A 14845-nucleotide genomic window follows, 5' to 3' on the forward strand; every position below is an offset into this window, starting at 1 on the left:
CATCACATCATACATTTGTCATCGGCAGTATAAGTTTATGTACAGCATGTTCCAGCTCAAGCTTGCTTTTTAAAAAATATGGCAAATTCATTTCCTCCAGTCATTGCAATATAGAACAACATGAATATTACATACATATATATGTTTTTGTTTGTTTGTTTGTTTGTTGCCAAATGAATGACAACACTGCGACCATGTACAATGGTCTGGCTGACATTAACAAACTACTCGAATATGGTGTAATCACGAATGGAAACCGAGTGTTTTGAATGAGCTTTGGAGCCAATAACCTCATCGCATTATCACAGAGAGATGCAGTGAGGTTATGTTTGACAAAGCCTGCAGACAAAGGAAACCTCAAAACATTGTGTTTCTAGTCGGCACCGTCCTCCCACACAGTCGTAAAATGCAACTGCATGTATGGTGTGAAGCCATTTCCACAGCTGTCCTCAAAAGAAACTCTCATTAATGGGACTGGTTGTCACTGCAGTTCGTGATTAACGGCACTATTCACAATGCCGCCAACAAAGCGAGGCATAATCTACCCCTCATTATATATTCATAAAAACTCCACGCCTGGGGGGAAGTCCATATAACATTATGGGGCTTGGAGAATTCAGAGTAAAACTTACATGAATACCATTAAAATGCTCTGCAAAAATTTTTTTTTCCCCAACTTTTCAAAGAAACTACCGCCTCTTCCGCAGACATATGGAAATTTATCACTTCATTTCTTAATGGCTCTGCTTTTGTCACATACATGTGTGATAGCATTTTCAGATCATTTCGATTACGTGCAAATGTGCCAGCATCCAAGAGTTTGATATTTGCATCTTTATATACTCTGATATGACTCATACCATAATACATATTTAGCAGTACACTTCATATTTACAAAATTTGATGCTCAATGTCAGAGCCATAATATGTATTTGAGATATTACAGCTCATTCATAACATGATACAAATGTCTCGAGTTTTTTCCTATACGAACTTCAATCGTTTCTGTGTTTTGTTTTGGTTTTTGTTTTTGGTTCTTTCTTTCATTGAAGGGCAACATATTCAGGTAGTATTCTAACACATGAATGTACTATGTTTCCACAAATGGTAGCAATCCTTTGTTATGCAAGTCAAAACATTCCCTTCCCTGCCTCCTCAGGCATCTATAAATACACGTGTATACACACTGAGAAAGATACGACATAATTTACCAGGTAAACGGAAGTGATATCTCAGGAAAGTATTGGAGTAACTGTCCTTGTAAATCGGAAGGTTCACAAAGTATATCCTGTATTGTATCCTGTAGAGGATCAAAGGAGTTGGCGAGATACACTTTGCATCATGCCCCATATAAGATTTATTCTGTTTGTTTATTTTGATATTCATATGTTTTATGTAATTGCTATCAACTGAACAGATTACATGTAGAGACATGTAGTTTGTAAAGTTGTGGGGTGATCCCATTATTTGTTGAGCTTTGATTAACAGTCAGCCTTATGAGCATGCTCTACAAGTTTAACACTTCTTTTCTTTTAATTCTGTACGAATGCAGAGAATTCATATGTACAGTGTAGTTGATTTATCATGAATTTCATTCTGAAATCACAGTATTGAGAAATTTGACTGTGTTTAAAGAGGACTTCTTGTCGAACAGCACATTGCAACTGAATCCCTGTAATTTTAGCTAAAGTAGCCCATCTTTGTGTAGCAGGATATTTCAACCCGTCCCAAGTGGGGCCTGGTTTAGTACAAGACTGCACTGAATGGTGATTTTAAAACTCTTCGCCCTTTAATTTGACTGTCTCCATAGCAACACGGACCTGTCGCTGGAGAAGCCTGTGGAGACGGCCATGCTGCTCAGTCTGGCCGGGGTGGGGTGTGTGATGGCTAACCAGTGGCACTGTAAGCTGGCCGAGAACGCCTGCACGTTCAACACCCTCATGAAAGGTAAGTAGCATGCTTTCCTATACACAGGGGTGTGAAAGTACTTGGTGTTTGCAGGGAAAAAGTCTGAAAAAATTTGAAATTTATGAAAAAAGGTTTGAAGTGCATTAAAAGGTGAAAATTTCAATGCATCTGAACTGAAAAAAAAAACAACAACAAAAAAACAACAACAAAATCAATACTCGGAAATGTGGGTTTGGAGCAGAATAACATACAAAGTTGTAGTCTGAATCAGATTAAAACCTGAACTCTCACATCCCGGCATGCAACTGTCCAACTGCTTTTAGTCTCCCCCAAAATAATAATGGTGATGATGATGATGATGACGGATCATCATCATCATCATCATCATGTCATATCCCATCATCATATCCATCATTATCATCATCATCTCATTATGATGTCATAACACACACTACAGAACCTAATCGTGCCAAACACTTTGCTCTCCTTAGCAGATGTCAAATTTTGAACAATCTGATTTCCATGTGAGAGGATTATCAATTTCCTCTGTCAGCAATATACAGTTGATTTTGATGGTTTCATACAAAGTTAGTTTGTTGTGTTTGTTTGGGAATTTTATTTGTAAGACCTCTTTGAGCATCAATCAATCCTAAGGCAGAAAAAAAAAATATAAGTAAAATGGAAGTTTCTTGAGATATCACTCAGTTATGATTTGCAGATTTTTGGTGTCGAAAGACTAATAGATCCAGATAACTGGCATAAATTGGCAAATCATACCTACATCATATCCTATTCCCAGCTGAAACCATTTCCTGAAAGTAGATGTGTGTATTTCCAGGTATCTTGTTTCCTGTGAGCCCAGCTTGTAGTGTATCTGGTAGCATTTTGAGGTTGGATTCTTGCAAAGGTGTATTTTGCCAATGTCAAAGTTACATGTTTTGGACACATCTTCACTAGCAATTCTTAATCCCCTGCAATGGGGGAAAAGGAAAGGAATAGAAGAGTAAGAATCAGCTTTGCCCCAATTCCATGCTTAAAAGAGAAGATTGTCCACAGTCGTTGTAAACAAACGTGCTGTGACATGTTACATTGTGTGGGAACCACCTTGTTTTGACCATGTGCTGCACGTTTTATTGGCAGCAAACAAGCTGATATGATCTCCTCTACACACACAAGTCATTCCAGACTCTGTGTACTTAGTGCTTGGGGTTGTTTGCACAGGGCAAATGTGGACACTCCTTGTTATTGTCAAACCGTAGTATGGCATGGTCTTGTTGCTGTCGCTGAAACATGCATATCTGTGGAGTAATACTCGACGAGTGAATGCGCTCTAGTGTCAAGACTTTGATCAGATACGAGGAATGCTTTGATGAGAATTTTTCTTTCTCGAAAATAATCTTATATAAACAGCTGATGTAAGTCCTTGTTTACTACGAAATCAGCAAGGAGCATTTGTTGTGATAAAGTGTATCACTGAGATATCTGTTTGCTGATATCTGAGCTAAATCCTTGTTTACTACAAAATTTGCCAGGTGCATTTATCATGATCAAGGGTATCACTTAGTTATCAATTTGCTATAACAAAGCTAAGGATGTGATGTATTGTGCCTTATTAGCGCGGAGGTAAATCTACTACTATAATACTCGAAGTTGTTGTTGTTGTCGGAGCCTTATGTATTTCCTGTTTTATTTCGGCGTTGCTGGTTTGTCTATCTCCTCCCGAGCCGTCGGCTCCGGGCAGTTGCGACCGGTGCCGTCGGCCGCAGGAGAGTATCCTACATCGAATGGCGTGGGTTTCGTCCCCTCTCCGCCTCCGTGTCGACGTCGAGGACGAAAAAGAAAAATTAATTAGCTACATGCATAATGCATTTTTGTGCGTGACGAAAGAGCCGAGCGTTTCAATATTCACGGAACCTGCGCTGGCCTCCTGCTTTCTCGATCTTCCATCTTTTAGCTTGCAGAGACACTGGGGGAAAGATGATGGTGCAGCGAAATCTCTGACATCTTCCGGCGGACGCGCACGCACACACACAATGTACCTCGCAGAACTCTATACACACTCTACACTGTGTGTATATAGTTCTGTGATGTACCTTTGCCTCCGCCTGTTACGTGTACTGAATGTATTCACGATGATTTCACGAATCTGTGTGTGCGTGACATGGACTACAAGGGCATTTACGTACAGTTCGCCATTATTGGCGTCCCCAAATGAAAACAACGAACGTTGGTTATGTAATTGTATTTTGCACAACTGCAGAATACTATATGCAGCTCAGGTACGTCATTTAGTTTGCTCGCCGTTTGCTCTCAAGTCCGGTGTCATTGTACGCAGACTGTTTAGACGCGGCTAAATATATTTGCCAATCGTACCCTTACATATCAGATTACACGCGCAGCTGTGTCCATTCGTTTACTGCAGAGCTGCTGTAATCATACATATTCATAAGATGAGCGGACGTAGAGGAAAACCTCGCTTTGCCGACCGCCTATTTTTACAATTGCAAGTGGAAATAGAATGTGTGGTTCTATGGTCTATCAAACCAAGTTTTGGTGACAAAAAAGAGGGAGCAAATGAAGACGAATGAAGTGATGTATATATTCTTCTTTCTTCCATAACATGGGAAAAATATTAAAGAAAAAAATACGAGGTCGTGAGAACCTACTCCCACGGGTGCCTATTAAACCTGATGACTATGATCTCCCCCTCCCCAAATAATAACAATGATGATAATAATAATAATAATAATAATAATAATAATGATAAGGATAATGATAATAATGATATAATAATAACAATAATAGGAGCAATAATTGTAGGCCTAATATTAATTATGATAATGTACAATCTCAAGCAGATGTAGTTCTATATTAATATGATATATCAAGCCAAGTTTTGGTGATTAAAAACAAAAAGGAGGGAGCAAAATTATGAAGACGAAAATATCTTATTTTTCTCTCATAACGTGGGGAAAAGAAACATGAAAAAAAAAAACAAACACAAAACAAACCGAGGCCTTGAGACCAGCCGTGGATTCCCGCGGGTGCCCGCGTGGATGCAAGAGCAGGGGGTAATCAGTCATAGTGTTAATATCTTCCCGTTTCGACGGGAACAACCTGTGGGCAGAACTTTCGGGGAATCTCATTTGCGTTTTTGGCAATTTTTCCCTGAATGTTTTTGTTTTTTGCCCTGCGGAGGTGGAAATGTGTGTGTGCGTGAGGGGGGGGGGGGGAGGGGTGAGGGGCAACAAGACAACTGTTGGACTTCAACGGGTGCAAATAACCCCTCGAAACTCAAGTTCTATAATAAAAGCAAGTAGTGGCGGGAATGATCCCTACCAATGGACCGGATCGCCTGGCATATACTACAAAAATGTATTATAAAATTTCTGGGAAGGGTGGTCATTTAGAAGACAGCACAATTAACGAAAGAGTGAGAAGACTTTTCTTTTTATTTCTTCAATAAAAATGTGCAAAATCGTATTATGAGAAAAAAAATAAAACCCCTCAGACCCGTGGATTTCCACGGGTGCTGCTAGTTTAATAGAATTTGCTACTGTTTCTCGGGCTAGATTGAGCAATTCTTTCTTGACCCTTGTGCACTTAAAGTGGACATTCCTAAATGGCCTACAGAGGAGGAAAAATGAATATGAGCTAGGACACTCATCTCTACAATTCCAAGGAGTTGAGATCTATAAGCATGACAACATGACCCAGTGATCAGTGTGTTATAAAGCAGAAGTAGTATGTTACGAGAATAAGCTGGTGGTATAGGTTTGTACAAATGTGTCTCCAGGTCGTTAGTGGCTTATCATATACAGTGGAACCTCATAACAAGGTCTGATATAGAGAGATACCTGATAGAATGACGAAATTTACAGGTCCCATTCCTTTTCTTTTTTGTTCATCCTTGATATAACAAGATACGCGATAAAATGCAAAAATTTAAGTGGTTCTAATCAGCTCACAACATAGAGGTTCCCCTGTTTAGCAATGCACATTTTGCACTAGTGGTTCAGTTTTACCAGTACCATTATACCATGAAAACTGAAGTGTCTCACCCTAATCCTACACAGGGATGCTGGAAGTGGGCAGGACCTCTGGCCAGACGGTACGGCGCATGTTCATCCCTTACTACAAGGCACCAGGCGAGGAGGAGGAAGAGGGGGAGGGAGACGGGGCCGGGGAAGGGGGCGAAGAGGCAGGAGGAGGGGAGAAAGAGGGCAAGATCGGCACCCCCTCCCAAGCCAAGGGGGGCGCTGCCAAGAAGGACAAGGAGAAGGCCAGCGCCAAGGGAGCCAAGGGGGGCAAGGCCGAGGACACCAAGAAGGACAAGGGTAAGAAGAGTGCCCCGCCTTCTGCCCAGGTTCAGGCCGCAGGTCAGGGGTCAAGTGGCACGGGTCAAGAGGTCAAAGGCAAGGATGGGCAGCAGCAGCAGCAGGGCCAAGAGAACCAGCTGGAGTTGATCAATCGGGGCTGGTTCAACTTTGTCTGTTATGGCCTGCCAAATCTAATGGTCACCCAGGTGTAGCTTCTTGTGAGGTGGGAGGTCAATGGTACGTACTTTCGACACCACCAAGGAAATGTTCTGTGTGTGCGTGTGTATATCATCTACAGTTTTCCTCAAATTTTTTTAGCCTCACAGCCCAGGCACTGTTTTGCCTTTGTACAAAAATTAAGTAAGAGTCTGCTGCGACAGTCATAACTGTATGACAAAGTATAACGGTGTCTTAGGAGCCAGTATTGTTAAAACCACAAACAAATATTTTAATAAGTTGAATTGGCTTTTTCAGGTTCCTAACAATATTCAGCGAGGTTTCTACAGTACGCCAATGTTCATTACCAAAGCTATAACAGGGTTCTTCTCTACTATCAAAGAATTAGAAACCTGTGTTATGATGTCGAGGAAACACATTATCACTTTAAATATCAGTTGCCATGCAGTGTTTTTTTTTCTATCTTTCTTTCTTTTCATTGACTAAGCAATAAGCGATATCTAGTGTTTTGCTAACTTCGGTTAAACCAACTTCCCTGACGGAAGTATTATCCCAGTAACAATGGAAGCATGCAATAGTGCATGGTGTGGAACTTGTTCCACATTTGATGCATTGTTTTACTTGTGCAAAAATAAAAATTTGCAAATAAGTTTGACATTGTGCTCTGTCAACATGAATTTTGAATAGCATGAGTGACATGTTGATAGTCAGTGAAATTAAGAACACTGGCCCGAGTTGGGGTGGGGGGGGGGGGGGGGTGGGGAAGAGTCGAATCGTTTTTTGCATTTCATTTTTCATGATATGAAGGGTAACTCTACATGTGTGAGCTACACCAAAAAGAGATGTCTGCCTTTTGGGGACTGAGTTATGATACCAATTCATGTATTGTCATTCAAACTCTTTTACATTATTCCTACGTAGCCTGATGTCATTCCGTCCAATTGGCATTGTAACGTATTTCATACAACTTCCATTGTGTATTATTCAGGATATCAATTGTTGATAGAATTTTCTGTGTATTACATATTTGAATCCTCTGTATACTTACGTGAGATCTACATCGTAATTTTAAAAATGACTTGAACTATATTAGATCATAGACATGTTGTAAACCTAGCTTGAAGCTTCAAAGCAAACTCTATTTTTCACCTTGATTCCTCTGATGATGTCATGACAGAATAAGGAATGTGTAAATGCTGTTGTTGCAAGTATTATAGAAAATATTTTACAAAGATGGTATATGGTATCAAAGTAGCTTGTGTGAAAACTGAGCTCCACACATATGCATTGGAAAGAACAAGAAATTAAATTATGCTGTGACTTCTAATAGACTGTAAATGCTTCTGGCATTTTGATTACCTTTTAATACCATCTGGACTAACTTGTAATATGTGACATTGTGAGCATCGAGCATAGCTCTGACAAAACGACAATGGCAGTCCCTGATATTTTGATTGAAATCCCATTGCTGGGCTATCCATTGGTCAACCTGACTGGCTATGGATTTTACAGACTTTACTGCCCAAATGCAGGGCAGTCAAGGTACTAGACCTCTTGCTTCAAATAGGATCTGACATTCAAAATTTGCTTGTGCAGTTAAATTCCATTTCTTTCATGTACCGTAATTTTTATGACAGTCACTTTGCATTTAAACCTGATTTTGTGCGCAGATGGTATATTCACAATTATTACCTTGACAGATTTCCACATAAAGATTGTCAATATGTATTTCCCAATGTTCTAAACAGTGGCTTTTTAAAGTATGTGAAATACAGTTGCAATGTAACACTACTGGTTCCAATTTTATGTTCGTGACTTCTGTTGGAGATACCAAGCGTTTGCTATTAATCAATAAAAACAAAACAACAACACTGTAAACCCAGAAACATTGGCAGCATGAAACTTTCACGAATGGAGGCTATGGCCTTTTTCGCAGCATGAAGTTTCACACACACACACAAAATGTTTGGTTTTACAGTAAGTGATGATATGTGTATAAGAGAGGAGAGAGAGTGTGCATCTCTGTGCGTGTGTCCATCAATTTGATGGTCTTCTAATGTATGGCTAGTCGGTATAAAAGACTTCCTGTCATACTGAAAAATATGGTAGTTCCTGCTAAAGCAACAATGAACTATTCGTAACTGTGGCTGTCACGGCAACATTGCTACTGCCTTTTTAGGAATACTAACGAGTACATCTGTCTCGATGAGTGAAAAATTAGTTTGATTCATATCAGTTTACCTATTTATTCTTGCAATTTCTTGTAGTTACAGACTCAATGGCCGTAATTTAAATCTAGTTCATGGATTAATCATTAGGCCAGTTTTGACAGCCCTGGGTGCAAATGACATACACCAAGAGACAGCCAATAATGAATGCACGCTGACACACATATGTGAAAGGTATATCTATTCTGCGCTTGTGTAATAGTCCAAACACTACATCTAAACTGTGAATTTGATTTAAACCACCTTTGTAAATTCGGGCCAATGACTCTCCTATGCAAAGCCGATGGGAAGAAAAAAGCAAGTGTTTGTAATGTGTGTGTCTGTGTGTGTGCACTGTGAGTTTCGACCAAGACCAAAGCTTGTATGTTGATGGGTAGAAGTGAACTCCACTCATACTCCAAGCCTACAAGAATGAATGTGAAAGTACATTTAAATCTCATCTGGTGTGGAAGGCCTACACAGGCCTTGCTTTAAAAAATGATAATAATTTCATGTCTGCAAGCATGCGGCTGGACAAGATAATTTACACAACCCATGCCTGAAACTGATTTCAAATGAAGCAAAAGTTCTCAAATACTGTACAGTATGTCCCAAAAAAATTACAATCAGATTTTCACATTGATAACACCCAATATGATTAAACTGTCTAAATGCTACTTCAGGGTCTTAAAATATAACATCTTAGCTTTATTTTGCATAAAACTCCATTCAATTTGGTTAAGTGGTCACAGAGAAATGTGGATTGTTGTAAAGCATTCTTCCAAGTTTAGCACTTGGATGCTCTTGTGTGTGAACACAATAGACAGAACTTGGAGGGAAGAGATTCTTGACATGCTTAACAAAATTCCTCATTTCTCTTTGACCACTGAATCAAATTGAATGGGGTTTTCTGTAAGATGTGGGCAATGAGTTATAGTGTCATACCCTGAAACTGTATTTGGATTGATTCACTATTTTTAAAGTTATCATCGCGGAGGGTCCCGTTGTAATTTTTTTGGGGACATACGGTAAAAGTGGATATTTTTGCACAACTAATTTTTGATGCTCGGCTGGGTAAGATGAGATTCGCGTGTTTTTAATTCCGTGGAATCAAGACATCAATGACTGGAACGTATGGCAAGCGAAAATGTTTGTGTGCTTTCATTTTCGCATGCTAGTTCCTGTTTGCGCGAAATGCGCGAAAATTTCCACTTTTACACCATGCGTTAACAAAAACTGGAAGGACACTTTAGAGTTGGAAGTACTATCCAAGAGCAATTTGGGATACTTCAGTAGCAGAGCACTTTGGGGGTACTTCAGGAGTAGATCACATCAACACTGTTGCCAAATGAAAGAATATTTTCGATTTTCAAAAGTAATGCGTCACTGGGGCGACAAGCCCTCATATCTACAAGATGTCAAATGTTCAGGAGAGCAAAAAAACGTGGCAGCCAAAGCACTTTATCAAATGGGATAGCCTTTCCTTTGACATGCCGTGGTGGCTTCATTTTTGGTGTAAGACAGCTAGGATTTGGACAAGACATCACTTCACTCACAAGTCATTTTCACCAAAATGTGAGATACAAGGTCTTGTCATCCCAGCAGCGAATGGCCTCCTGGTAGCCAGTGGCAACTTTTCAATCACTTAGCTTCAGTGACACACATGCAAATCATGTCTGCAAGAAGGTACAATTTGTAACATTTTGATCATGGAAATTTTGTGTCAATGAAGTACAGGCAGCAGAATAACCCATTCACGAGTCTTGAACACACACAGCGTTTGAAAGACAGTACAGGCAATTTTTATTAGACTCATTGTGGAGTTGACAGAACGTACGATGCTCGGTAAACGCCTACATACAAGTACTTCCCTGTCCTTCATACAAAATGATTAAACACTATCAACCGGCTGTGGCCAGAAAGTGCTCTGAAAATGCACAAACTGCACCCAAAAGAAACACAACCTCTTTCACAACAGTTGCTTGCTGATTAGATTGATTTGTTAGTACGATGTATTGCCTGTAAGTAGATCGTATATGCGAATAACAAACAAACATTAGACTTCAACCACCTCGAGAGGAGGTTTTTTTGCTGTCTGTCACTTTCAAAAACTAATCCTGTCTCTCAAAGCTACACTGCAAAGTAAGTATTCATTTCAGCTACAGTTACTTGCATTGGCCAAGACAAATATGAACAAAAGGCTTCACAGAAGACGAAAAATATATATAGTTCCAAAAAATATGTATGCATTGTGCACTGCTTATGCACTCCTCACTGGAGTGTCTTTGGAATGAAATTCAATAATTACACTTTTTAATCTTTCAAGCAGTTAATTTTCTCTTTTTACTAATATGGCAGGAAGAAGTAAGACAAAACAACTTGATGCAATCATCTACAGTAAAGATACAGTAGTAATGCAAAGTAAAGATCTGAACCCTTGATTGATCAGGCTTAAAAACAAATCCACAAGGAAGAAAGCGATACTGGCCTGTCTGTCTCTACTGTACAATTACGCCGTCTTTTAAAAGTTAAAAGTTTTCAGCTTGTAAAGTAAACTTTCACAAAGTTCACATAGCACAGCTGAACTGTATCGTAAAATATTTCCTTTCTATTGATAGATGCAGCTTGGAAACTGTCTCTTCTAAACCTGACCCATTTAGGGATTGTTTATTTCTTTTCTGATCTGTTTTCTTTCTTTCTTTCTTTCTTTCTTTTTTTATCAAACTATATTTATATGTTCATTTACAAGTTACGGTTGTAGGAACTCTGTACAGTAGTAATATGAAATACCTGAGTGGCACCAAAAGATTTTGATACTGACATAAACCATTTCTCCTCTACAGACGCCATGCGGTTTGTTGGTAGCCACACATAAATTATACGCTCCTGCTTGTCTCAGGTATTCTACTCCTTCACGCGGCCACCATCGCCCTCGGACACAAAGCGCTTGCGGCCCCTGCAAGATAACCAAAATTCACGAGAAGAATACAACAGTTTTGTACAATTTTCCTTTGCCACCTGATGCAAGTGAATTTCTAATTTCACACACCTAAACACACACAAAAACACATACTATTATACAGATGTCTGCACTAGAGTGAGCAGCTTGTACGAAAATGCGATTGCTAGTGCACACTCGCGTAACATTCTAACTACTCCCTGCTGAATGGGGAGCGTGCTTCAGGAATGAATATTGTATGCATATGATCTGAACTATGTTACACTTTTGATCTTAAAATACTCCAGAACAACTCATTATTGCATACGATCAGAATTATGTTACACTTTCGATCTCAAAATACTCCAGAACAACTCATTATCCTAACAAATCGCAACAGCCTGGCAAGTTTCTAGGTAGATCCTTTTGATGTATTGCAAGCAAATTTCAAATACAGTGCACTCCCGTTATAACGAACACAGTTATAACGAAATTTTGGTCATAACGAAATAAAAATCTAGGCCGCAACATTACCGGCTCTTTGTTTTTTATTGTTTATTTCTTCAGTTATAACGAAATTTTGACATAACGAAAGAAAACTGCCGGTCCCGAGGACTTCATTATATCAGGAGTCCACTGAGTGGAAGATGAATTTTGAGCCCTTCCGAGTACTGTGTTTTGACTTTAATGCGAGTTACAATAAATAATACACAAAACACGCAAAAATGAATGTACCCCAAAAAATCTGTGTCTAAAATAAATGGCCAAGAGTCAAGAATCTCACCTGCTCGGCACACGGTCCCTCATCTGGGGGGACATCAGCTTCTCCTTCAGGCAGAGATCACCAAAGGACTCCATGATCTGGTAGGCATAGGGCACGTCCAACACCAGGTCCGGCAGGGCATCAAACACACGCTCAAAGCCCTAAGCACAAACAAGCAAGCAAGCAAGAAACCAATCAACCAGCTGGTCAGTCTCACATGTGGCCTGTCCGTACAGGGGAATCCTGTTATGACGAGGTCGTCGGGACCAGCTGATTTTACTGCGTTATATCAGGACACTTCTTGTATCTGTTACACTTGGAGCACAACCACAAATGTACATTGTGTGAACTTGTTCTGCCAATGACTGGATTACATACATGGTACAGTGTAATATTGATGAACTCGGGGAAGAGTGGAAATGCGACTGGAAAGTGCTTAGAGTATTCTTGCGACAGCAACGCGAAACTGATATTCTCTAAGCATGTTGTCAAATGTTTTACATTTGACAATAATTGTGTCACAGACTTTCATTTTGCTACATTCTTATCCACTAAGCCAATCCAAGCACAGACAATCAAGAACATACATGTATGTGGCTCTTGTCACTGTTTGTGGGTAGTCACTGCAAGCTTGTACTGACTATGGAAACAAGTATAGAGAGGGTTTTATACAACAGTAGTTTGCGAGTGTTTAAAAGGTGCATGATTGTGCCCACTATTTGGTTCAAGACTCCAAATTTTCCCACATATCCACACATATTCTTTGTCTAACTATTTTTTGACACAAAAATTGATCCCGCAATAAAACAAACATCAAATTTCCAAGAGTTAACATGTAAAGTTTATTTGGGATTCGACGATTTACCTCATTACAAGCCAATTCTCATATCTAGCCCCACTATGAACAGGACCCCCCCCCCAAAAAAAAAAAAACACAACACAACAACAACAACAACAACAACAACAACAAACTTCTAAAACACAAGTCAAGGAGACCAGAGGACTATCTTTATGCAGCAGATACTGATAATATGTCTGCACATGGTACACAACCATCTCACAACTTCCCACCATCACAGTCACCAACAGATCACAGACTATATTGTTCATTGTCTTCATGATGTTTAAAGGGATGGTATACAACCAATTGTAGTTCTGGTTGAGATGGGGATTCCGGGTTTTAACATTTTGTGGGATAATTAGAAACCACTTACATAAAATATTGAAGAGCACATGGCTCTAAGAGGAATTTAAAGTTTATTTGATGAAATTTGGTTTTGAAATGGTTGAGATATCCAAAAACAAATTGGTCCTAATAAAAGGTGGGTCCCAATAAAAGGTGGGTCCAACCTTTCATTAGGACCACTTTGTTTTATGATATTTCAGGCATTTTGAAACCGATTTTCATCAAATCAACTTTGAATACCTCTTAGAATCATCTGCTCTTTAATATTTCATATAGGTGGTTTCTAATTATCCCACAAAAAGTTAAAATCTGAATCCCCATCTCAACCATAACTCTACCATCCCTTTATTAAGTGACACGGGACTTTTGGGGAGTACTCACAGCCACCAGCTGGTCGTACGTGATGACGGTGGTTGAATACAGTTCCTTCAGGAGCTTCACCATCTTCGCCGTGGTGTTCTCTCCCCCAACCTCCAGGGCCATGACCACAGACTGGGGACGGAACACGAAAAAAGTCCACTTTTGAAATCTCACAGGAAAAGCTCATTAATTATCGCCCCTCTCACAAGACTGCTAATCACACAGGGGTGCTCAACTTTCTTGATCACCATACCATAGGCATAATCCATCTCAATCATTTAGTTTTACACATTATAGAAGTGAAGATTATTCTACTGACACAAGTAGAAAATTACTTTGCAATAAAATGTGTGCACCCAACTCCACAAATTGCTTCTTAAGTAACATTTCAAAGTGATTTTATTCGACATGATATAATACTGGACATAATCAGAATTATAATTCAAGATTTGTTTATGACAAGACTGCAAGATGAAAAAAAGACTGCAAGATGAAAAAAAATTAAAGATGTTTATTATACTTTGCAATTAGTCAGGGGATAAGACACTCGTAGAATTGGTTAGTGAGAAGGTAAACAGTCGTAGAAGATATTAGTCAGTGGTCGCATAGGACAGTCAAATAAAACTGAGTAGTCAAGGGTTGGACAGGCTGGTCATTCTGAAGATTGGTTGCAGAAAATTGTTTGATCAGAGACAGAGAGTAGAACGGTTTCAGAAGATAAGGCTAGTCAACGATCAGATAGGAGAATCACAGAAAGTTGATTACTTAAAGGGATGGTATAGTACTGGTTGAGATGAAAAATGAGTTTTTCACTTTTTGCAAGATACTACGTAATCACCTATGTATTGTTACAGAGCATACAATTCCAAGAGGAATTCAAAGTTCATTTGATGAAAATTGGTTTCTAACTGGCTGAGATATCCAAAAACAAAGTAAAACAAAGCAATCCTATTATAACGTGGGACCAACCTTACATTAGGATCACTT

The 14845-nt window shown here is 39.4% G+C and overlaps 2 protein-coding genes across 2 annotated transcripts in view; one reads left to right on the forward strand and one right to left on the reverse strand.

The window, feature by feature from the left end:
* LOC139739815 (cilia- and flagella-associated protein 46-like) overlaps window positions 1-6439 on the forward strand; it is a 74154-nt gene extending 67715 nt beyond the window's left edge. Inside the window, exons 62-63 of the mRNA XM_071650409.1 lie at window positions 1811-1947; window positions 5985-6439. Coding sequence (XP_071506510.1) covers window positions 1811-1947; window positions 5985-6439 — 592 coding nt within the window. The remainder of the gene's footprint in view (window positions 1-1810; window positions 1948-5984) is intronic.
* A 4875-nt stretch (window positions 6440-11314) lies between these two features.
* The window catches only part of LOC139739775 (programmed cell death protein 4-like), a 28308-nt gene continuing 24777 nt past the window's right edge, over window positions 11315-14845 (reverse strand). Inside the window, exons 8-10 of the mRNA XM_071650368.1 lie at window positions 13880-13990; window positions 12334-12473; window positions 11315-11567 (exon numbers count right to left, since the gene is read on the reverse strand). Coding sequence (XP_071506469.1) covers window positions 11516-11567; window positions 12334-12473; window positions 13880-13990 — 303 coding nt within the window. The 3' untranslated portion in view covers window positions 11315-11515. The remainder of the gene's footprint in view (window positions 11568-12333; window positions 12474-13879; window positions 13991-14845) is intronic.

The sequence above is a fragment of the Diadema antillarum genome, unplaced genomic scaffold (genome assembly GCF_040938485.1).
Source record: "Diadema antillarum isolate AM-2024a unplaced genomic scaffold, OU_Dant_1.0 seq00000819_RagTag, whole genome shotgun sequence".
In the NCBI taxonomy this organism is placed as follows: domain Eukaryota; kingdom Metazoa; phylum Echinodermata; class Echinoidea; order Diadematoida; family Diadematidae; genus Diadema; species Diadema antillarum.